The sequence below is a fragment of the Delphinapterus leucas genome, chromosome 1, assembly GCF_059928025.1.
Source record: "Delphinapterus leucas isolate spDelLeu-1000000601 "Yukka" chromosome 1, BTC_Dleu_Yukka2, whole genome shotgun sequence".
NCBI classification, from domain to species: domain Eukaryota; kingdom Metazoa; phylum Chordata; class Mammalia; order Artiodactyla; family Monodontidae; genus Delphinapterus; species Delphinapterus leucas.
Genome location: NC_143129.1, coordinates 109,876,911 through 109,901,191, shown reverse-complemented (window position 1 = coordinate 109,901,191; position 24,281 = coordinate 109,876,911). Strand labels below are relative to the sequence as shown.

Below are 24,281 nucleotides of genomic sequence, written 5' to 3'. Positions count from 1 at the left end.
TCCCCCAGGTAACCCTCTGACTCTTCACTCCAGCAGCCACCTGGCCTGTTTACTAGGACTTGGGCACTTCAGACAAGCTCCCACCTCAGGACCTTTGCACGTGCTTTTCCTTCTGCCTGGTGTCCTCATTTCCCCAGATATCCACTTAGCTCACCTCCTTCAAATCTTCATTCAAATGTCATCTTCCCAGTGAGGCCCTCCCTGATCACCTTACTTTATATTGTACTTCCCCAGGAGTAATTCCTAGCCCTGTTGCTTCTTCTCCACTGAACCTGCTAAAATATGCATAATTTTTTGTTTCTGGTCTCTCTCTCTCTTCACTAGAATGTAAGCTTCAGGTGCACAAGAATTTTTGTCTGTTTTGTTCACTGCTGTATCTCCAACACCTGGAAGAGTGTCTAGAGTGCTCAGTAGATGCTTGCTGAATAAATCAATCAACACTTTAGGAAACAACCATGTTAGAAGGTGGAAAAAACTCATTATTTGCACTAACTCCAAAGTATCCCCTTTCTGTGCCACAGAAGCTAGCAAACTACCTGAGACCTGGTATGCACCCAAAGCTAATTCACCAGACTACAACCTCCCACCTAAACATAGCAGTATTTAAAAGCTGAAAGAAACGGTGAAATGATAAATGGTTCCTTCGTCTAAAAAAAGAAAGGGGCAGGTGGGAGCTATGTGGCATTTTGTTTTACCAAGCAGCAACGAAATGCTAAAGTGGGCCACACAGATGCGTCCCGCTGGAACAGCTCATCGCAGGAGCAGCTCTGGCACCACTGGAAGCAACAGAGCAGCAACAGAGAAGCAACTGACTCCAGAAGCAGGTGCTCTGCTCTCTCCTGAGGCCTTTGCTACCTGAGCATCTTTCCGGATGAGGCAGGAGGGTAGGGAGGAAGGGAGGTGTTACTACTAATGGCTCATCTATCATCCAGACCAGGACTAAGTTATTCAGGCACGTGAGGACAAAGGGAAGCAACACAAAGAACTCAGAGCAGTCTTATTGGAACTTTTTCCTTTTGCCATAACTATACCACTTATCACTATATGGTTCCCTTCATTGCCCACAGAGAGAATAACTTTTTTTTTTTTAATCAATATTTTCCTCTGAAGGCAGTAAGATTTTCCACATTCTACTCTAGTGTTTTTGTTTGTTTGTTTTTTTTCCTTAAGATTTCTAAGAGTTGGCAGGATAGGACAGGAGAATAGCTGGGCCTCAGTCCCCAGAGCACCTGCTGCCTAGTCCTTGGAAGGAACATTCTGAGAGCAAGTGCATTTTTAAGCCTTCTAGAATTCTGCCTGATTTACAATGTCCTCTCAGAGAACAAAACTATGATTATATGGGACTTCAGGATAAATCTATTTTAGGCCACTCTGGCAGAGAATGTTTTAAAGAGAATGAAAGTCAGCGGTTCACGTGGATGCAGTGCCGGCCAGGCCAATCTTCCAAGACAGGCAAACTGTTCCATGCCTTGAGGCCCCCATGTGCAGGGCCGGTCCTGAGAGAAGGCACCACAGTGAAACACTTCCTGGAACCCGCCTTGTTCCTACAACACTTCCAAAACCAGCACTTGGAGTTCAGAGCTCTAGCAATGATTCAAGGTGGTCCCAGAGTAGGAAGGTTTAGTTATCAAAGCAAACAAGCTAAGAAAGTCTAATGTCCCAAATCCACAGTGTGTGAGAGTATAAGCCCTGAGCAATTAAACAGCTATGTGGTCACATACAGATAGCTCTGTCCTGATGTAAAAGTTGATCAGTGTTTACAAAAATGCCCCATCATTGGTACCCTAAAACAACCCAAATAAATCAACAATTCAGAAAGCTGGATGGCAATTATACAGTCTAGGATAAGGATGCAAAGGAGAGAGAAACCTGGGTTCTGTGGACCTGTCTGACATCAAATCTATGTATAATCTTACACACACTCTTAGTAAATATCTTTCTCATACTATATGAACATCTGCTTACCCAACTATCTATTCTCCTTGCAAATGAAAAAGGAAAAGGCCTTTTATTTGATATCATATCATATTCCACTTCTGTGGGTGGAATATGCAGGGCAAGGTAATCTTTGAGAAATGAACTCATATTTTTCTTGACTACAGCTAACGGCCCCAACTCGTGTGTGTGTGTGTGTTTGTGTGTGTGTGTTGTTTCTCTGCAAAACTAAAGAAAGGGAGGCAGGGACCTCATCGTGCTAGGGTGTGCATGGTCCCCCCAAAGAGATCACTACCTAAAATGCAGGCCACGGTATTCACTCTGGGACTTTTAATAACATTACTTTGTTTTAAAATAAATAGAAAGTTGGCACCCTGGTGATAGCTGGCATCACAACTGACAATATCTTTTGCCTATGTATCCAAAAGTGGAATTAAACACAAAAGCGGTTATAATAACCACCTATAAACAATAATAATCAGAGACCAAATCAACTAGTTGTGTCCAAAGACTTAGGGGTTAGCAAGAGAAGATCCTTTTGAATTTGCTTTGAGCCTTCAAGTCTATTCCTCCTCTACCCTTTACATTCCCTGGTGGCAGCTCCCACCGGCACCCTCCCTCCCTTTCTGCCATTATGAGTTACAGCCTCTGATCCCTCAGTTGGCAGAGCAGGGAAACTATGGCAGAACCACCTCTGCGGTCCTCAGACCATTGATCTCAAATCCAAGAGAGAGAGAGTGCCAGCTCCCTTTGGGCAGCACAACGGAAAGAACATGAACTCTGGGTCTGCTGCCATGCTGCCACTTACTCATCGTATGACTATTATTACCTAAAGGACCGTTTTAACTTTTTTAAAAATTTGTCTCTCACTATATATGACATTTTTCTTCTCTAAGCCTCAGTTTCATCATTTGTAAAATTAGTATAATAATAATGGTAGGGGTGGTGGCAGTAGTAATAATTACAAAAACAGCGATAATGATGAATACCTACCTCACTGGGTTTCTGTAAGGATTAAATGAACTGATTCGTGCAAAGTACCCAGCAGAGCACCTGGCTGCATTGTTTCAAGAGGTGCTGAGGGGCGCACTAAGACTCAACAGTGCGGTTCATCTGCAGAAGTGTGCTGGGTTCGGTTCGATCAAGAGGCAGACCAGCTTTCTAAATTGCTTACTTTCTCTAAAGCCCCTTACTCCCATTCCATAAATGAAGAAAACAACCCTGCCCACCCAGGGACTGCTAGGAGAATCACCCAGGGACTGCTAGGAGAATCAAATGAAACACTAGACATGAAAGCATTTTGGAAACAATAAAAAGAAAATGATATTATTATGTTTAGCCTCCCCTCAAGGCTGCCAGCTTGTTCCATTCCAAACCACGTATTAACCAGCTAGTGTCTCTGCTTGCTGTCCTACGGACCCGAAGAGTTCAGAGCTTTCTTAGCAGGAAAATAGCTCCAACTAAAAACATCTCTGTTTTCCTGTGGACTGTACCTGGAATTCCAGGTACATCCTGGAATAAAGATAAAAAGAAATGAGTTTGTTCAATAGAAATAAATGCGTGTGCGGGTCATAGGCAAGCATCCAAAAGCATACACCTAGGCACCAAATGGAAACCACGGAATGAGGGAGACAGCCAAGCCATCAACACCGGCCAGCACGGAGGCCAGCAGCATTTCTGCAGAGCTCCCCTCAGCAGCACCCCTTTGGCCTGACACAAGGGACCAGTAGGGCACAGACAAGTCCATCCCCTCCTACCAAATTGTTTTCCCTGAATTCTCCATACGTGCCTCTTTTTCTCATTATTAAGGCTCCTGGGAACACAGCCCTACCTAACTCTGGCAAGCCTCAGAGGCAGCCGTTAATACTTTTTAAAGATGTGTAGCAGAACAGTTTTTAAAGTGAAAACTTAGTGAGCCTTAAGCCCACAGGAGCAAGCATTTACCTTTATAACTTCCCACTTTTCTTAGATACATGACAGGACCTAAGATAAGGCACCAAAAAGCTAAGGTAATTTCTAATCAGAAGGCATTATGGTCCTTACACAGTTCTCGTTCACCAAGAGCATGGCCCTCTCTCCCCACATGCTGTACAATAACCAAGGAACAAGGGAGGGAAGGAAAAGTATGAGTTTTGTCAAAGCAACCACTAACCCTGGGCTGTGGCTTCTGCCTCCGCCTCCTTCACCCTCAGCCACAAGCAGGGAAGGAAGGCTTTCACTGAAGGCCCACACGCAGGCAACTACTGTTCCAGCTCAGGCTCATTTTAGGCGCTGTGCTCTTCTCCCTGGCCGCATGTCTAAAGGAGGCCTTCACCCCTTCTGCTGCCAAGAACTCTACAGTAGAGCTCCACAGCCCCGTCAGTGAAAGAAGAACGCGAATAAAGAAGGCCCATTACTTGAGGGTCTTTCCATTCTGATGACTTACATACGTCTCTTCTGAGGCCAAAGGGGTTTCATCTGGTTCCAGGATGTCTCACTGGTGGCTACTCATCTGGTATTGAATCAATCAAGGGAAGAGGCTCATTCATTACCCACGGAGTGTCTCCACTCTAGTGGAGCGGTGGATGGGCTGGAGTCTAGAGCCAAATTGCCTGAGTTCAAGTCCCTGCTCTGACACTTATTAGATATTTTTTTTTATAAAATGTATTTTTTTTTAAGATTTATTATTTATTTATTTACTCATTATTGGCTGTGTCAGGTCTTAGTTGGTCACGCGGGATCTTCATTGAGGCACGCGGGATCTTTCGTTGCAGGGCGCAGCCTCTTCGTTGTAGTGTGCAGGCTTCTCTCTAGCTGTGGTGTTCGGGTTTTCTCTTGTCTGGTTGCGGTGCGCAGGCTCCAGGGCGTGTGGGCTCAGTAGTTGTGGCATGCAGGCCTAGTTGCCCCACGGCATGTGGGATCTTAGTTCCCTGACCAGGGATCAAACCCGCACCCACTGCATTGTAAGACGGATTCTTTACTGCTGGACCACCGCAGGAGGCCCACTTATTAGTTACCGAGTCCCAGTTTCCTTGTGAGTAAAATGCAGATGGTGATGGTAATACTAATACCACCTCACAGGGTTTTCTTACAAAAACAAAATAAATTAGCTGGCAGAGAGCGAGCCCTAGCTGAATGTCAGCCTATGTGCCAGGCACTGTTGCCTTTGTAGCCAAGAAGGCCATATTCTCAGTCTAACTTTGGGAGGCTGCAGTTTGAATTCTAAGATTAAACAGTGCATGCTTTTGGCTACAGGGGGATGGAAGAAGAGACAATCCAAACCTCAGAATGAAATCCACAGCCTTGTTCTCACATTTGAGGTCCTCCACAATCTACCCCCATCCTTCCTTCCAAACAGACCTCCTCTACATTCCCAACCAGTTCTCTGGGTCATCCGTTCTTTAAAACAACATCAAGCACCTAACTGCCCTGTTCTGTGCTAAGCCCTGTTCTCCCCTCTGCTCACCCCAATGCCTTTCGCTTTCTAGATTCTGCCTGGTCTTCAAAACAGAGCTCAACACCTAGGCTTCCACAAAGCCCTCCCCAGCTGCTCTAATCCACCCTCCTGACCCCCCTGAGGTCTTCTGGCTTTTCCTCACCATGCATTGATTATTTGGTTATATGGTTATATTTTATATGCCGAACTAAAGTATAAGCAACTCAAAAGAAGGATGAATCTTACATTTCTTTCTATATCCCTAAGTGACTAGTACTGTGCTTTGCACTCAGCGGAGACTCAGTGAATAAGTGATTTACTTGACGCTTCAAAAGGGCACAGATGACACACAGCAAACCCATTATCATTTTTTTAAAACAGCTTTCTGATCAAGACTCCCTCATAGTGTAGAGATTAAAGGCTCAATCTGTAGACCTAGACTCAGTAGGTTTATGGTTAAATCTGCCACTTAGTAGTTGTATGACCTTGAGGAAGTTACTTAACCTGTCTATGCTTCAGTTTCCCCATCTATAAACTGAGAATAAACAAAGAACCTACATTTCTTAGGGGAGTTGTGAGGATGGAATAAGATAATACATTTAAAGCACTTTGAACAGGGCCTGATACACAGTAATTAATTAATTATTATAAATATTCATTATTATATTATCTTCTACTATCTTCTTGAAATCCAGTTCATGCAGAATGCCCCAAAAAAGTATTTTGCAAAGTATGCTGAGCCTATACAGAAAGCTACTGGATGTCAGTATTATATATAAAACATTTCTCCCTCCTTCTTCATTCATTTGGCCCATCAGCTTGTTCAAAAAAGCATCTCTACCTCTGTACTACTGATCAGTTGTCTCAGTTTGTTATAAAATCTGTAATTCTGCTGTGCCTCCAATCTTACTGTGCACTTCAGCAAAGCTTTCAGTGTGTACGCAACTCAAAAAAAATTTTTACCAGTGGCTGGAAAGAGGAAAGAAGGTCTCAAGCAAAACTGATTCACTATCAAATACATCAAGGCTATACAGAACCACCAAACTCACCACATTCCCATGAAGTACCTTCTTAAGTTATGTTTTTTCATCAATGAAAGCAGAAAATTCTGCCTCAAACCCACCAGGTATAATTATACATCTTGTTATCAAAACAGCACATTTTTCCATCAAGCCGTTTCTCTCTCTTTTTTCTTTCTACTACTTTTCAGTGAGATTTTAATTAAGATAAGTTTTAATACACGGGCTAAAAGGCAAATAACTTTTCAATCATGAGACAAAATGAAACTGCTGACAGAGAGAACGGGCAGTTCAAATTCACACACCAGCATTCAAAAAAAAACTAGCAACTTTCTCTCAAGATATTTGCAACAAGGAGGACATTCTGCTTTCCAATCTCATAAACCAGTTTCTGCAAACTGGCTTCCACTCAGTCTGTGCCTGCATATGACTCCTGGTCTGAGTCAACTGGAGCATTAATGGTGGTCCCGCTCCTTCAGTATAACGCAGAGGTGAAGAGCAGAGTTGTGACTAAGTGAGCTCATGAACTAAGAATATCCTTGCTCATTGTTAGAGGCTATAATTGTTTAGCACAGTACCTGGCTGCAGTGCACACTCAATACATGGTTATTATTATCACTCTCATGTAATCTGTATGTGCAATTCAACAGCTAAAACCAAGAGGCTAATCATTTTTTAAGTCAATGTGTTTCTTCTTGAGGCCAGCCAGTTTCCAGAACTGGCCCAACAAATTAGTTCTATGTAGCCCATTACAGAAGAGACACAAAGCAAATTATAACAAAATAGAGCAAATTAAGTTTCCAAATTTGTTAAGTAACCCTGATTGCCACACTAAGACCTTGCCTAGGAGATCTGACACTCTTATTTAAGCAACAATGTTCCAACCAAATCATTTGCTTCTTCTCATCTCTGAGCTCCCATCCTGATGGCCTCTAGGAAGCACAGTGTATTTCTGTACATTTTTAATTTTTTAATTTTGTTTTGTTTTGTTTTGTTTTTGGTCGTACCACGTGGCTTGTGGGATCCCAGTCCCCCAACCCGGGCCCTCGGCAATGAAAGTACAGAGTCCTAACCACTGAACGCCAGAGAATTCCCTCTGTACTTTTTTAAAAATTACTTTTTTAAAAATTACCTGAAATAGGCAAAATTAAATATTTCCTAAGTAGCCTATGCTAGGAGTGTCACCTCTATGTAAAAGATCTATTTATTTTGTAATAAAGAACAAAAAGCCTTTCTTGAAATTCTTATTTACGACAAGAAAGTAAATGTAATCAATGCATGTAACAAAATTAAGTGGTATTAAACCGCATATTTGTTCTCTAGCCACCTCAACACTGAAGGTTAGTTAGGTATCTGTGTTACTGACATTAGAATGTCTAGCACTTGTCTAGTAAAATATAACATGGGCAAATATACTATGTATCTGTAGAGTAGTCAAATATTTTATTTCCTTGAAGAACACAAATACTCAAGTTTTATATAAATATCCCATGTCCTAAATGTTTCTAGACTGAAGAGACTGAAGAAAAATATATCCAAAAGAATATAATGAACATGCAATTTATATTATGCAACTTACCTGCAGTTGCTAAACAGGAACTCATCAGGGCAAACATGGCAATCACACAACGAGAAGCCATTTTTATTTCTCCAAAAGTGTGTCCCGTTCAGTCACCTCAGCCTGCAGTTCTTCAGATTATAAATAATCTTTGCAAATTGGAAGTGGCCTTAAAATCTTTCTTGCCAATTTTCAAATTGCCTATAAAAATAAACATTTTAAGAAGAAAACTTAATGCAGGTATTTCTTTTGATAAATACACATCAAAGTGAAATGAAGAATTTCTAAAAAGTATAAGATAAATTTATCTTGTGTGCCTAGACAGCACTCAAGCAAATGTTGGGGGTGCAGGGGAGGTAATTACCTAATAAAGAATTTTATAGCAAATACTTCTGCAAATACATGCTGTTTTGACATTTTAAATCTTTGGTTTTATATAAAATTTTCAAGAATATAGAAGAAAATCAAGGTACACCTATAATATAACATCATCAGTTATAAAATAATCAGTGACACTTGATACATGAACTCCCTAGTGCCAGCAAAAAAAACACAAACAACTCTGATTAGAACTCAATCTAAGATGCAAACTATCATATATAGGATGGATAAACAACAAGGTCCTACTGTATAGCACAAGGAGCTATATTCAATATCCTGTGATAAACCATGATGGAAAAGAATGTGAAAAAGAATATATATGTGTATAACTGAATCACTTTGCTGTACAGCAGAAATTAATACAACATTGTAAATCAGCTATATTTCAATAAATTTTTTTTAAAAAAAAGAACTCAATCTAATGTTATAGTGACAGAGTTATCACAGGGATCAAATTGAAACACATTTAGAGTCAGCCTGAAAAAAATAAAGAACCATTAAAAGACAAGATTCTTATTTCAACTGTTTACCAACATTTTAATAAGCAAAAATGTCTCTCCCTGTCTCTCAACCCCATCTGAGACTATCTGGTTGCATGAGCAGAGGATCCAGAAGGTCTTTTCTAAACTTTTCCTATCCAGAGCCTTGAATGGTGAGTTTTGTGAAGGTTTGCTGAACTGGAATATCCTCCTATGGCCCTAAAGATCACCTCATTTAGACACTCCAAAGTATTTCCAGCCTTATCTCGTTGAGCCTGACACAGCCCATAGAAGTTGCAATTCAACAAATGTTTACAGAGCACCTACTATGTTCCAGGCATTGTGTGAGGACATGATTCCTGTTAACAGGGAAAAAAATTATCCAACAACTGGAAAAAAGTATAAAGACCCTGCCTGATCTAAGCCCTGGGCAAGGCAAGGTCACAGAGTTTCTAGGACCCACTTCAAAGAGCTAGAGATTGCAGCCTTGTTACTCTCATCCAGAAAATTGCATCCCCAGAACCAGTTTGCTACCTTTAAAGACAAAGCCAGTTTGGGCACTTGTAGATACAGTAGAAAAATATAAAAACAATGGAAAAATGAGTTTCTAATCAAATGGTCTTAGTTCACTGCATCGATTGTTAAGAGAAAGATATTTAAAATGGTTCCCTGCAGTAGTAACACTAATGGCCCCTGAGAAGGAGAGAAACAGGGTGATTGGGGGACAGTGGTGGGAGGGGGCAGGAACCTTTTCACTGAACTCCCATTTGGGTTTTACAAGTATTACCTACCCAGAAATAACAATAAAGTCCTAATTTCAAAAATAATTTTTAGATATGCTTTAAAACTAAACTATTACATATGCAGGAGGCACTGCAGTTCAATCTTGGTATGACAGTGACTTTAAAAGCCTAGTGTGAGTAAATATAGATTATGATGGCAGTTAAAGGTCTGCCTAAGTGTGGATCCACTCTGCCACCTACCAAATGGGTGATGTTGACCAGAATACTCTTCATGCATGAAACTATCCTATGGACTGCTGTGAGGATTAAAGGAGTTAATATATATACATTGCTTACAACAGTGCCTAGCACATAATAGGCAATGAATAAATGTTAGCTATTATTATCATGCTTGTCCATTCCCTTTGAGGTATATTTTTACCAAGAAAGTGGAAAAAGTAGGGTGTGATTATTGACATAATTCTTAGCTGCTGGAAAACCAGTTTAGTCTTTTGTTTGCTGCTAAATAAACACTACAATGGACACAAAAAGGAGATAAGCTAAAGAGTGGAATCACTACGGGAAAAGAATTGCCAGTCAAATTGAGGCACAATCCATTGGTGGCACAATGGTCTTATCTCAAAAACTGACTAAATTATAGACACAATTTTGGACACCATAAAATTGACTTCAATCTTCCCTTTAAGTCCAACATTTCTGTCACCATAATTCCACATCACCTCAGATGTAATGGAAGTCTCCTCTGTTAACCTAAAAGTCAATGACAGCAAAGAGAATTTGTCCCTATTTTTTTTCCCTTCAAAGAATTAGATTTCCTGGGCTTCCCTGGTGGCGCAGTGGTTAAGAATCCGCCTGCCAATGCAGGGGACATGGTTTCGAGCCCCGGTCCGGGAAGATCCCACATGCGCGGAGCAACGAAGCCTGTGCGCCACAACTACTGAGCCTGCGCACCTAGAGCCCATGCTCTGCACCAAGAGAAGCCACCACAATGAGAAGCCCGCGCACCGCAACGAAGAGTAGCCCCCGCTCACCGCAACTAGAGAAAGCCCGCACACAGCAACGAAGACCCAACACAGCCAAAAATAAATTAATTAATTAAATTAAAATGTTTTTTAAATTAGAGTTCCTGAATGGATCAGTAAGAAAAACTCTAAAAGAATACGCTATTTCAACAAATGCTAAGGGCAACTTTTATAAAGCAAAACCCTGTAAGGAGATTTCAGAAGAAGATGACTTCCCAGAGGATTTTTATGGTGCACACAATCTATATAACCAGCACGAGGCTTGTGGGAATATTTAATGAGCTTGTGTCACCCCCTGCCCGCAGCTGCAGAGGCTCTGTGGAGCTGTGCACGTTAATCTGGGGCTTAAACCAGGTCTGAATGAACCTGTGGAAAAGAAAGGCAAACGGTTCTATTAAAAATATAGACTGCAAATTGCTGACAAGAATATTGGGTAATTATTAAAATGCAGCAATTACAGATACAATAGAGCCAAGCTAAACAGTTTGATGCCCAAAGGCAAACCACAGCAAGTTTACACCGGATCTTAAAACATCTCCAAGGAAGTCCAAGACAAGTTGAAACTTACATACTGCTGCTTCAAACAAAGAGGGAGCTTTTCTTCTTTCAGCTTAAAAGTCCCTCCATAATGTAACTTGTTCAAAAAGAAAATAAACTGCACAGAATTTTTGTCTAATCTTCCCAATGTGGTGACAGGATCCTAAGGCGGAGGAGAATCAAAAAAGGAAGCATGTCGTTCCATTCAGTGGAACTCCAGTTTTGGCCAAGACTTGCATACATCAGCACCTTAACACACGACTTAGGGATCAGTTCCCCAATTAGAAGAATGCAGGATGATCAAAGGCTTTGGAAAAGTCGCAGATCTTGAATAAAACTAGGGAAATACAAACTCTTCTCCTTCTCTGATGTTATATCACACTCAGTCTGCAAAGACCAGGGACTCGCCACTCTGGTTTTCTGACCTCACTGTATCTCTTTGGACTTTAAGAACTAAACTCTTCCTTTTGAATAGAAATAGGGTACTCTGAAATCTTGAATGAACAATTTGGGGGCTACTGTGTAGTAGTCATTTCACCCACATTTCAAAGTAATGTATTCCATTCAAAGGGTACCAGAACTTACAGTATCCGCAAATGAACAGAATACAATTCTGAGAGGGACTTTAACGGATTTTTTAAAAAAAGGAATGTGATACTAATTCTTCTAATTTCCCCTGTATCTATTTCTAAGGCCATTAAACTGTGTGCTGCTCCACATTCTCTAGTGATCCAACAGAATTCACAGGGAAAGACCAGGATAAGCTGAAAACCGCTACCCAAACAAGTCCCAAAAACCATCACGGGTTAAACTAATGTTCAAAAGGAATTGGTTGGGAACAGTATTCCCTGAGTTGACCAGGATGTCTTTTAAAGAGAAAATCTTGCTCTATCTTAGTGGAAAAATGTGGTGAAATGATGTCTGGCAATAGGCTAAAAGCCAGCAAGAAAAATTGCTAACTTCCCCTTAGATGGCTAACGCAGTGGCTATGAACATGAGATTATTCAAAATCAGAACTTAAATTAGCTTCCAGCCAATCAATTTCTCAATTAAAAGAATTAGCATGCTAAAGATAACATGAACAGCTTTTAAAGTTAGAAGAAGTCAACAGGATTCATGGATGAAGAGGAGCCCAAACTCCAAGCCCAGCACTTGCCCCAAATAACAGGGCAGAGTCAAGACTAGAAACCAGGTCTTTCCATGACCAGCACCCTACCTTGCAGTTCCAGGTCTGTTGCCACAAACTAGGAACCATTTTCTCTCCCTCCATACTCAATCTCTGGAAACAGAATTTTTTTTCGAAGAGAGGGGGAAGCCTGCCATGGCTGCCACCAGACATTGGTACTTCCATGTTGACATATGTACTCTGCACAAATCATTACTGATCACAAACTGTGGCTTGACTTCAGGACTGTGGGTGGCGGCTATAATAAATAAACAATCCTTGGTGATGTTGTATGACTCAAGTTCTGTGAAGATGAAGCACAAATCTTTGCACAATCATATCTTAACACTAAGACTGTTTAGCCCCCAACAAGGAAAATATTCAACAAATGTGAAGATCTTAAAGACAGAGATATAATGAGTGGAATAAAAAATGGCCATTCCCTAAACTCAAATAGTAAATAACACCTGATTTTCTGGTACCTTCAATATGAAAAGGTTTTCTAGCAGATCATTAAGTTGTTTCTAGTCTGATCATTTAAATGAATTTTTTTGAGAAAGGTATACTGTTAAGTCTGCAAATGGTTAAATAAAAGCTGGTAGAAGAATTGTTCTGATGGATATTCAACATGTTATTCAGGGGATTTAGAAAAGAGGCAGGGTGGAGGACATCAGTATCTAGCTTGGCAGCCTGTAAATAGGGGTGTGCAACATGTAGAACAGATACTGTTGTTTGTCTGATGACATTTGGATGCCCTTTAAGACTTGTACACAGAGAGAGCAAAGCCACCTTACTGAGTCGCAACTCTCAGATTTCTCTACTACACAGCGAAACTAGCTACTTCCAAATCCCCATTTTCAGACAGATTTGGCACAAAGAGGAGAAAAATCCTGGATTTGGATAAGAAATCTTTGGAATTGCATCTAAGTACAATCAATATTCAATAAATATTTAATACTAGGAGCCAGGCACTGTTGAAGATACCAAGGATATAGCAGTAAAAAAAAAAGGAGCCAAAAATCCTGCCCTCATGGTGCTTATATTCTAGTAAAAGTAACACCATTTAGTACATTAGGCAAGATATTTAATTCCCTGAGCTTCATTTCTCCCTTCAGTAAATCTTTATTTATTGCTTACTCATGCCAGGCAATGGGAATATAATGGCCATGAAGAGAGACATATTCTTTTACCCTCATGGGCTTAAAGTGTGGTGGGATAAACACAAATATGTAATTATACACTATGATAAGGGCCCTAAAGAAAAGGTATCCACAACCTGAAGGATAAGTAGAGATTTAAAAGCTCTAGTGAAGGATGACATTACAGTAGAGGACACATTACAGGTCACTGATGCTGAAGGGAGCATGGCTGCAAAGCCAAAGGGAAAAGAGAGGAACAGGTTCAAGAAAGAGTTTAAGCAGGAAAGTGGAATGATCCGATTACGTTTTTAAAGTTTCCCTGGTATAGGGACTATGGAAAACAGTATGGAGGTTCCTCAAAAAATTAAAAATAGAACTACCATATCATCCAGCAATTCCACATCTGGGTATATATCTAAAGGAAGTTAAATCACTGTGCTAAAGAGATATCTGCAAACCCATGTTCACTGCAGCATTGTTTACCATAGCCAAGACATGGAAACAACCTAAATGTCCACTGATGAATGAATGGATAAAGTAAATGTGGTATGTACACAATGGAATATTACTCAGCCATAAAAAAGAAGGAAATCCTGCCATTTGCGACAACATAGATGGACCTTGTGGGCATTATGCTAAGAGAAATAAGTCAGTCAGAGAAAGGCAAATACTATAGGACACATATGTAGAATCTAAAAAACTGAACTCTTAGAAACAGAGAACAGATTGGTGTTGCCAGAGGTGGGGGTGAGGGGTGGGAGTAATAGGTGAAGGTGGTCAAAAGGTACAGACTTCCAGTTATAAGATAAATAAGTTCTGGGGGCGTAACGTACAACATGACGACTATAGTTAACAATACTGTATTGTATATTTTAAAGTCGCTAAGAGAATAAATCTTAAAAGTTAACACAAGTAGGGAATTCCCTGGTGGTCCAGTGGTTAGGACTCCATACTTCCACTGCAGTGGGCACAGGTTCAATCTCTGGTTGGGGAACTAAGACCCCACATGCCGCATGATGCAGCCAAAAAAAAAAAAAATGTTAACATGAGTTAAAAAAAAAATTAACTATGTGAGGTAATCGATGTTAACTAAACTTACTGTGGTGATCATTTTTCAATACATACATACATACAAATACATGTTGTATTTTATGCAATGTTATGTGTGAATTTATCTCAATAAAACTGAAAAAATTTTTAATTAAAAATAAATAACAATTTCCCTGGGTACCATGTGGAGAAGAGACTGAAGAGAGCCCAGAGTGCTTGGATGTTCAGTTAAGACTCTGACAGCACGTCAGATAAGAAAGGTGGTTTGGATCAGAATGGAGCCTCAGTTTCTTCATTTGTAAGAAAATAAACTAACCTTACCTACATCACAGGGCCGTTACAAGAATCAAATGAAATTGTACACATAACAGCATAAAAGCTATCATTACTTATCATTAGCCGGCTGTCTCTACCAAAGAGAATTATCCTGAAGCCTAAGAAAGTCCCAATATTCCATGGCTGCCAGTGGAAGGGGAAAAAAAAAGGATTACTCTTGAACTACCTATACTTGTGGATAGGAATTCCACATGAAGACCCAGTAAAGGAAGGCAGGAAGCACAGAGGGTACAAGATGTGCAGAGAAGCTGGGCTCTGCTCTCCCCTGCCCCCCTAGGGCCTGGCCCACCCTCCCTCCTGTTGGTTACACAGAGTATAACCAACACATCTCTGGCCCCAGCATCCTTAGTTTTCTTGGGGCTGACCTTCAGTCAGTCCTTAAAAGCCCACTGTCTATCCCAAGCACAGCAGACCTCACTGCCCAAGGAAAATACAGCAAAAAGGGGAGGGTGGGCATGTACACATCTCACAAGGTTGTGAAGACCAGGTTTTGTTCAAGTTCACAAACTAGGACAGATTTATTTATTTATTTATTTATTTATTTATTTATTTATTTTGGGGTGAGTTAGGTCGTCACTGCTGCGCCCAGGCTTTCTCTAGTTGCAGCGAGCGGGGGCTACTCTTCTTTGCAGTGCACGGACTTCTCACTGCGGTAGCTTCTCTTGTTGCAGAGCATGGGCTCTAGGCGTGTGGGCTTCAGTAGCTGTAACACACGGGCTCAGTAGTTGCAGCTTGTGGGCTCTAGAGCGCCGGATCAGTAGTTGTGGCCCACGGGCTTAGTTGCTCCGCGGCCTGTGGGATCTTCCCGTACCAGGGCTCGAACCCGTGTCCCCTGCATTGGCAGGTGGATTCTTAACCACTGTGCCACCAGGGAAGTAGGACAGATTTTTTTACCCACCCGTGCAGTATTCCAGGAACTACCTTTCACATTTAATATTTCTGCATCCAAAGATTTCTGTTGCTTATAATTTTAAGCTAGAATTAATAGGGAACTATTTTTGGGGTTCCAAACCTGGCTTACCCAGATGTCTTACACTGGACAAGTCATTTAGCCTCCATCACCCCCTCATCTGTAAAATAGTAATGATATTTTGATGGTAATATATGAGACAGAATATGGGCATGATACCTAAAACAACACCTGGCCCACACAGTATATTTTTTTATTAAAAATAACAGTCATTGCAGTTATTATGATTAAAATACATCTAGTCTTTGGAAAAAAACCAAGCAAACTACCAGTAACAAGATAATATAAATAACAGTTTAGGGGCTTCCCTGGTGACGCAGTGGTTGAGAGTCTGCCTGCCGATGCAGGGGACACGGGTTCGTGCCCCGGTCCGGGAAGATCCCACATGCCGAGGAGCGGCTGGGCCCATGAGCCACAGCCGCTGAGCCTGCGCGTCTGGAGCCTGTGCTCCGCAACGGGAGAGGCCACAGCAGTGAGAGGCCCGCGTACCGCGAAAAAAAAATAACAGTTTACATCAAAGTTTGTATTAATTTTAGGATTAGACTTTGTCATCTAGAATTTCAAAAATTCCCTTCATCACCAAAAAATAATGATTCCAAACCTAATATAAGATATTAGTCCTAAAGATAGTCCTAATATTGCAATGCTGTTCCCAAAGGGTAGTAAAGCTGCTGCCTCAACAGCTCTGGTGTTAAGTTACAGGGATCTGGCTGCATGGCCCTCCTCAATTCTACCTTATGATTCCCAAATTAGCTTCAGGGGTTTAGCCTGGGGGCTGCGGAGCTCAGCCTGGCACTGCCACCAAACTAACCCAGCTGCCTAGAGAAAGGAATCAGCTATCACCAGAAGGGCTTATTAAATCACAAGCCTGCAATTATTCCAGCAAAGTCAGCACAGCTGAATATTCTCAGGCCCTAGCAAGCACCAAGCCATTAAAAAAAGCTTTGGGGAAAAAAATTTAAAAATAAAAATAAAATAAAACAAAAAAAAAGTCTTTGGGGAAGCTGCACCTTCTAGACCTCCAATAGACTATTTTGTACAATATGTACTAATTTACTAAAATATTTGATTCACATCTTTATTTATATTTGCAGGGATTCTGCAAATATATGAATTTAGAATAAACACTCCAGCAACAGACTATTTTGCTAATCACAATTAAGCACATTTTGGGACTTCCCTGGTGGTGCAGTGGTTAAAAATCTGCCTGCCAATGCAGGAGACATGGGTTCAAGCCCTGGTCCGGGAAGATCCCACATGCCACGGAGCAACTAAGCCCGTGTGCCACAACTAAACTACTGAGCCTGCGCTCTAGAGCCCGCAAGCCACAACTACCTAGCCCGCGTGTGCTGCAACTACTGAAGCCTGTGCACCTAGAGCCTGTGCTCTGCAACAAGAGAAGCCACTGCAATGAGAAGTCCACGCACCACAAGGAAGAGTAGCCCCCGCTCGCTGCAACTAGAGAAAGCCCACTCGCAGCAATGAAGACCAACGCAGCCAAATATAAATAAATAAATAAAATTTTTTAAAAAACGAACAATTAAGCACATTTTTTTATTCCTCTCACTGACTTCCAATATAAAATTCTTTCTCTTGGGTGGGGCTAATCCCTCAACAGATACATTTCAATCACTTAATTGATATTATTTGGTAAGGAAAGGGCTCAGCAGCCCAGGCATTGTGAAACATTAAGAATTAAAACCTTTAGATGGTTGCCCACTGTGGTCAGGATAAAGACCAAAACACTTTGCATGGTTGCTGGGTGTTGCCAACTTAATCCCACCTCATCTTCTGCATCTTCTCCAGCCATGCTCACCTTAATTCAGTTTTACCAAAGGGCCAACCCCTTGCTTCCAGAAGAGATGTTCACGTTTTGCAACTCAATGACCCTCCATGGTCCCCCTAATATGGTCAATTTCAAACATCTTCAAGGCCTCAGGTCTTTGTATAAGCATTACTTCTTTAAGGAGGCCTCCTCTGATTCTCTCGAAGTAGAACGTAGTGCAATTCAGCCCTGTTGGTAAATCTCCATGTAATTATTTCCTTCCGGGTATGGTTTTTGCACTCATCTGTTCACTCCAGAAAGCAGGATGACAGTCTCCCTGTCTCACCTGGCATATAGTAGGCATCCAATGAATGTACCATATGGATCGCAAGTATAAAATACTACCCTGTACATTACAATGAGAAACAGTATGAAAAGATGGTGAATTATCAGAACATTTCTCAATAATAAATGATAAGCCAAACAAGTAAGAGTTGTATATAAGAAAGAACCTACACAGTAAGCAGCCTGAAAGGGGCAAGAGAGGCAAGAATTCTGGCATCAACATGTGTTACAAGCTCAGACAAGTCACTTCATTTGGGGCTTTAATTGCTTCATCTCTAATATGAAGAGATTCAACAAGAAAATCTTTTATTCTCTACCTTACTTATGATTGCCGTTATAAGGACTAACAACTAATCCTGAATCTCTCCTATAAGATGAAACTTCAAACACACTTGTGGAAATTTGAAATGCATGATCATGTAATGGCTAGCAGGAATGACAACAACACTAGAAAGTATTATCCCAGAAAAACATTCAACTTGACAATGTATGTGTACATAAAATACTAATACTACATTAGCTATTTTTAACACAACATATAGAAAGAAAAAAATTTTTAATGAATTATATTACAAGCAATGCAAGCAACCACAAAACCTGAATTTTGTCAGATCTGCCCATTTCATCAAAACTGCCATTTTTGGGAAGATCTAGGGGAAGATGGCAGAAGAGTAAGACGCGGAGATCACCTTCCTCCCCACAGATACATCAGAAATACATCTACACGTGGAACAACTCCTACAGAACACCTACTGAACGCTGGCAGAAGACCTCAGACCTCCCAAAAGGCAAGAAACTCCCCACGTACCTGGGTTGGGCAAAAGAAAAAATAAACAGAGACAAAAGAATAGGGACGGTACCTGTACCAGTGGGAGGGAGCTGTGAAGGAGGAAAGGTTTCCACACACTAGGAAGCCCCTTCGCGGGCGGAGACTGCGGGTGGCGGAGGGGGAAAGCTTCGGGGCCGCGGAGGAGAGCACAGCAACAGGGGTGCGGAGGGCAAAGCGGGGAGATTCCCAAACAGAGGATCCGTGCCGACCGGCGCTCACCAGACCGAGTGAGAGGCTTGTCTGCTCACCCGCCGGGGCGGGCGGGGCTGGGAGCTGAGGCTCGAGCTTCGGTGAGAGCACAGGGAGAGGACAGGCAGCGTGAACACAGCCTGAAGGGGTTAGTGCACCACAGCTAGCCAGGAGGGAGTCCGGGAAAAAGCCTGGCGCTGCTGAAGAGGCAAGAGACATTTTCTTCCCTCTTTGTTTCCTGGTGCACGAGGAGAGGGGATTAAGCGCGCTGCTTAAAGGAGCTCCAGAGACGGGCGCAAGCCGCGGCTAAAAGCGTGGACTCCAGAGACGGGCATGAGACGCTAAGGCTGCTGCTGCTGCCACCAAGAAGCCTGTGTGCGAGCACAGTTCACTCTCCACACCTCCCTTCCAGGGAGTCTGTGCAGCCCGCCACTGCCAGGGTCCCGGGATCCAAGGACAACTTCCCCGGGAGAACGCACGGCGCGCCTCAGGCTGGTACAAGGTCACACTGGCCTCTGCCGCCGCAGGCTTGCCCCGCACTCCATACCCCTCCCTCCCCCCGGCCTGAGTGAGCTGGAGCCCCCGAAGCAGGGGCTCCTTTAACCCCGTCCTGCCTGAGCTAAGAACAGACGCCCTCCAGTGACCTACACGCAGAGGTGGGGCCAATCCAAAGCTGAGTCCCAGGAGCTGTGCGAACAAAGAAGAGAAAGGGAATCTCTCCCAGCAGGCTCAGGAGCAGCGGATTAAATCTCTACAATCAACTTGATGTACACTGCATCTGTGGAATACCTGAATAGACAACGAATCATCCCAAATTGAGGAGGTGGACTTTGAGAGCAAGATTTATTATTTTTTCCCCTTTTCCTCTTTTTGTGAGTGTGTATGTGTATGCTTCTGTGTGAGATTTTGTCTGTATAGCTTTGCTTTCACCATTTGTCCTAGGGTTCTATCCGTCCGTTTGTTTTTTTACTTCTAAAAAAAATTTTTTTTCTTAATCATTATTTTTTTATTTTAATAACTTTATTTTATTTTACCTTAATTTTATTTTCTTTTATCCTCTTTCTTTCTTTCTTTCTACTTTTTCTCCCTTTTATTCTGAGCCGTGTGGATGAAAGGCTCTTGGTGCTGCAGCCAGGAGTCAGTGCTGTGCCTCTGAGGTGGGAGAGCCAACTTCAGGACACTGGTCCACAAGAGACCTCCCAGCTCCACATAATATCAAACAGCGAAAATCTCCCAGAGATCTCCATCTCAACACCAACACCCAGCTTCACTCACCCTATGCCAAACAATGAGCAAGACAGGAACACAACCCCACCCGATAGGAGAGAGGCTGCCTAAAATCATAATAAGTCCACAGACACCCCAAAACACACCACCAGATGTGGACCTACCCACCAGAAAGACAAGATCCAGCCTCATCCATCAGAACACAGGCACTAGTCCCCTCCACCAGGAAGCCTTCACAACCCACTGAACCAACTTTAGCCACTGGGGACAGACACCAAAAACAACAGGAACTACGAACCTGCAGGCTGCAAAAAGGAGATCCCAAACACAGTAAGATAAGCAAAACAAGAAGACAGAAAAACACACAGCAGATGAAGGAGCAAGATAAAAACCCACCAGACCTATCAAATGAAGAGGAAATAGGCAGTCTACCTGAAAAAGAATTCAGAATAATGATAGTAAAGATGATCCAAAATCTTGGAAATAGAATAGAGACAATGCAAGAAACATTTAACAAGGATCTAGAAGAACTAAAGATGAAACAAGCAACTATGAAAAACACAATAAATGAAATTAAAAACACTCTAGCAGGGATCAATAGCAGAATAACTGAGGCAGAAGAACGGATAAGTGACCTGGAAGATAAAATAGTGGAAATAACTACTGCAGAGCAGAATAAAGAAAAAAGAATGAAAAGAACTGAGGACAGTCTCAGAGGCCTCTGGGACAACATTAAACGCACCAACATTCGAATTATAGGGGTTCCAGAAGAAGAAGAGAAAAAGAAAGGGACTGAGAAAATATTTGAAGAGATTATAGTTGAAAACTTCCCTAATACGGGAAAGGAAATAGTTAATCAAGTCCAGGAAGCACAGAGAGTCCCATACAGGATAAATCCAAGGAGAAACACGCCAAGACACATATTAATCAAACTGTCAAAAATTAAATACAAAGAAAACATATTAAAAGCAGCAAGGGAAAAACAACAAATAACACACAAGGGAATCCCCATAACCATAACGTTAACAGCTGATCTTTCAGCAGAAACTCTGCAATCCAGAAGGGACTGGCAGGACATATGTAAAGTGATGAAGGAGAAAAACCTACAACCAAGATTACTCTACCCAGCAAGTATCTCATTCAGATTTGATGGAGAAATTAAAACCTTTACAGACAAGCAAAAGCTGAGAGAGTTCAGCACCACCAAACCAGCTTTACAACAAATGCTAAAGGATCTTCTCTAGGACAGAAACACAATAGAAGGAAAAGACCTATAATAACAAACCCAAAACAATTAAGAAAACGGGAATGGGAACATACATACATATAATTACCTTAAATGTAAATGGATTAAATGCTCCCACCAAAAGACACAGACTGGCTGAATGGATACAAAAACTAAGACCCATATATATGCTGTCTACAAGAGACCCACTTCAGACCTAGAGACACATACAGACTGAAAGTGAGGGGATGCAAAAAGATATTCCATGCAAATGGAAACCAAAAGAAAGCTGGAGTAGCAATTCTCATATCAGACAAAATAGACTTTAAAATAAAGACTATTAGAAGAGACAAAGAAGGACACTACATAATGATCAAGGGATCGATCCAAGAAGAAGATATAACAATTGTAAATATTTATGCACCCAACATAGGAGCACCTCAATACATAAGGCAAATACTAACAGCCATAAAAGGGGAAATCGACAGTAACACAATCATAGTAGGGGACTTTAAAACCCCACTTTCACCAATGGACAGATCATCCAAAATGAAAATAAATAAGGAAACACAAGATTTAAATGATACATTAAACAAGACGGACTTGATATTTAAAGGACATTCCATCTGAAAACAACAGAATACACTTTCTTCTCAAGTGCTCATGGTACATTCTCCAAGACAGATCATATCTTGGGTCACAAATCAAGCCTTCGTAAATTTAAGAAAATTGAAATCATATCAAGTATCTTTTCTGATCACAATGCTGTGATACTAGATATCAATTACAGGAAAACAAACTGTAAAAAATACAAACACATGGAGGCTAAACAGTACGCTACTAAATAACGAAGAGATCAATGAAGAAATCAAAGAGGAAATCAAAAAATACCTAGAGACAAATGACAATGAAAACATGACGACCCAAAACCTATGGGATGCAGCAAAAGCAGTTCTAAAGAGGGAGGTTACAGCAATACAATCCTACCTCAAGAAAGAAGAAAATCTCAAATAAACAACCTAACTTTACACCTAAAGCAATTAGAGAAAGAAGAACAAAAAAACCCCAGAGTTAGCAGAAGGAAAGAAATCATAAAGATCAGATGAAAAATAAATGGAAAAGAAATGAAGGAAACAATAGCAAAACTCAATAAAACTAAAAGCTGGTTCTTTACGAAGATAAACAAAATTGGTAAACCATCAGCCAGACTCATCAAGAAAAAAAGGGAGAAGACTCAAATCAATAGAATTAGAAATGAAAAAGGAGAAGTAACAACTGACACTGCAGAAATACAAAAGATCATGAGAGATTACTACAAGCAACTATATGCCAATAAAATGGACAACCTGGAAGAAATGGACAAATTCTCAGAAAAGCACAACCTTCCGAGACTGACCCAGGAAGAAATAGAAAATATAAACAGACCAATCACAAGCACTGAAATTGAAACGGTGATTAAAAATCTTCCAACAAATAAAAGCCCAGGACCAGACGGTTTCACAGGCGAATTCTATCAAACATTTAGCAAAGAGCTAACACCTATCCTTCTCAAACTCTTACAAAATATAGCAGAGAGAGGAACACTCCCAAACTCATTCTATGAGGCCACCATCACCCTGATACCAAAACTAGACATGTCACAAAGAAAGAAAACTACAGGCCAATATCAGTGATGAACATAGATGCAAAAATCCTCAACAAAATACTAGCAAACAGGGGCTTCCCTGGTGGCGCAGTGGTTGAGAGTCCGCCTGCTGATGCAGGGGACACGGGTTCATGCCCGGGTCCGGGAAGATCCCACATGCTGTGGAGCAGCTGGGCCCATGAGCCATGGCCGCTGAGCCTGTGCGTCCAGAGCCTGTGCTCCGCAACAGGAGAGGCCACAACAGTGAGAGGCCTGCGTGTCACAAAAAAAAAAAAAATACTAGCAAACAGAATCCAACAGCACATTAAAAGGACCATACACCATGATCAAGTGGGGTTTATTCCAGGAATGAAAGGATTCTTCAATATACGCAAATCAATCAATGTGATACACCATATTAACAAACTGAAGAAGAAAAACCATCTGGTCATCTCAATAGATGCAGAGAAAGCTTTCCACAAAATTCAACACCCATTTATGATAAAAACCCTCCAGAAAGTAGGCACAGAGGGAACTTTCCTCAACATAACAAAGGCCATTATCACAAACCCACAGCCAACATCATCCTCAATGGTGAAAAACTTAAAGCATTTCCACTAAGATCAGGAACAAGACAAGGTTGCCCACTCTTACCACTCTTATTCAACATAGTTTTGGAAGTTTTAGCCACAGCAATCAGAGAAGAAAAGGAAATAAAAGGAATCCAAATCGGAAAAGAAGAAGTAAAGCTGTCACTGTTTGCAGATGACATGATACTATACATAGAGAATCCTAAAGATGCTACCAGAAAACTACTAGAGCTAATCAATGAATTTGGTAAAGTAGCAGGATACAAAATTAACGCACAGTAATCTCTGGCATTCCTATACACTAATGATGAAAAATCTTAAAGTGAAATCAAGAAAACACTCCCATTTACCACTGCAACAAAAAGAATAAAATATCTAGCAATAAACCTACCTAAGGAGACAAAAGACCTGTATGCAGAAAATTATAAGACACTGATGAAAGAAATTAAAGATGATACAAATAGATGGAGAGACATACCATGTTCTTGGATTGGAAGAATCAACATTGTGAAAATGACTATACTACCCAAAGCAATCTACAGATTCAATGCAATCCCTATCAAACTACCACTGGCATTTTTCACAGAACTAGAACAAAAAATTTCACAATTTGTATGGAAACACAAAAGACCCCAAAAAGCCAAAGCAATCTTGAGAATGAAAAACGGAGCTGGAGAAATCAGGCTCCCTGACTTCAGACTATACTACAAAGCTACAGTAATCAAGACAGTATGGTAC

General features: G+C 41.2%; 1 protein-coding gene across 11 annotated transcripts in view; it reads right to left on the bottom strand.

Moving 5' to 3' along the window:
- Nucleotides 1-24,281, bottom strand: part of TGFBR3 (transforming growth factor beta receptor 3) — a 207,769-nt gene that overhangs the window by 167,546 nt on the left and 15,942 nt on the right. For 8 of the 11 annotated variants that reach the window (XM_089919793.1, XM_089919731.1, XM_089919757.1 and 5 more), the window contains exon 2: nucleotides 7,949-8,128. In XM_089919793.1, coding sequence (XP_089775919.1) covers nucleotides 7,949-8,009 — 61 coding nt within the window. In that variant the 5' untranslated portion in view covers nucleotides 8,010-8,128. Of the gene's footprint in view, nucleotides 1-7,948; nucleotides 8,129-17,565; nucleotides 18,655-18,719; nucleotides 20,222-24,281 lie in introns of those variants that run through there. The other 3 variants (XM_089919743.1, XM_089919734.1, XM_089919741.1) reach the window with 3 other exon arrangements.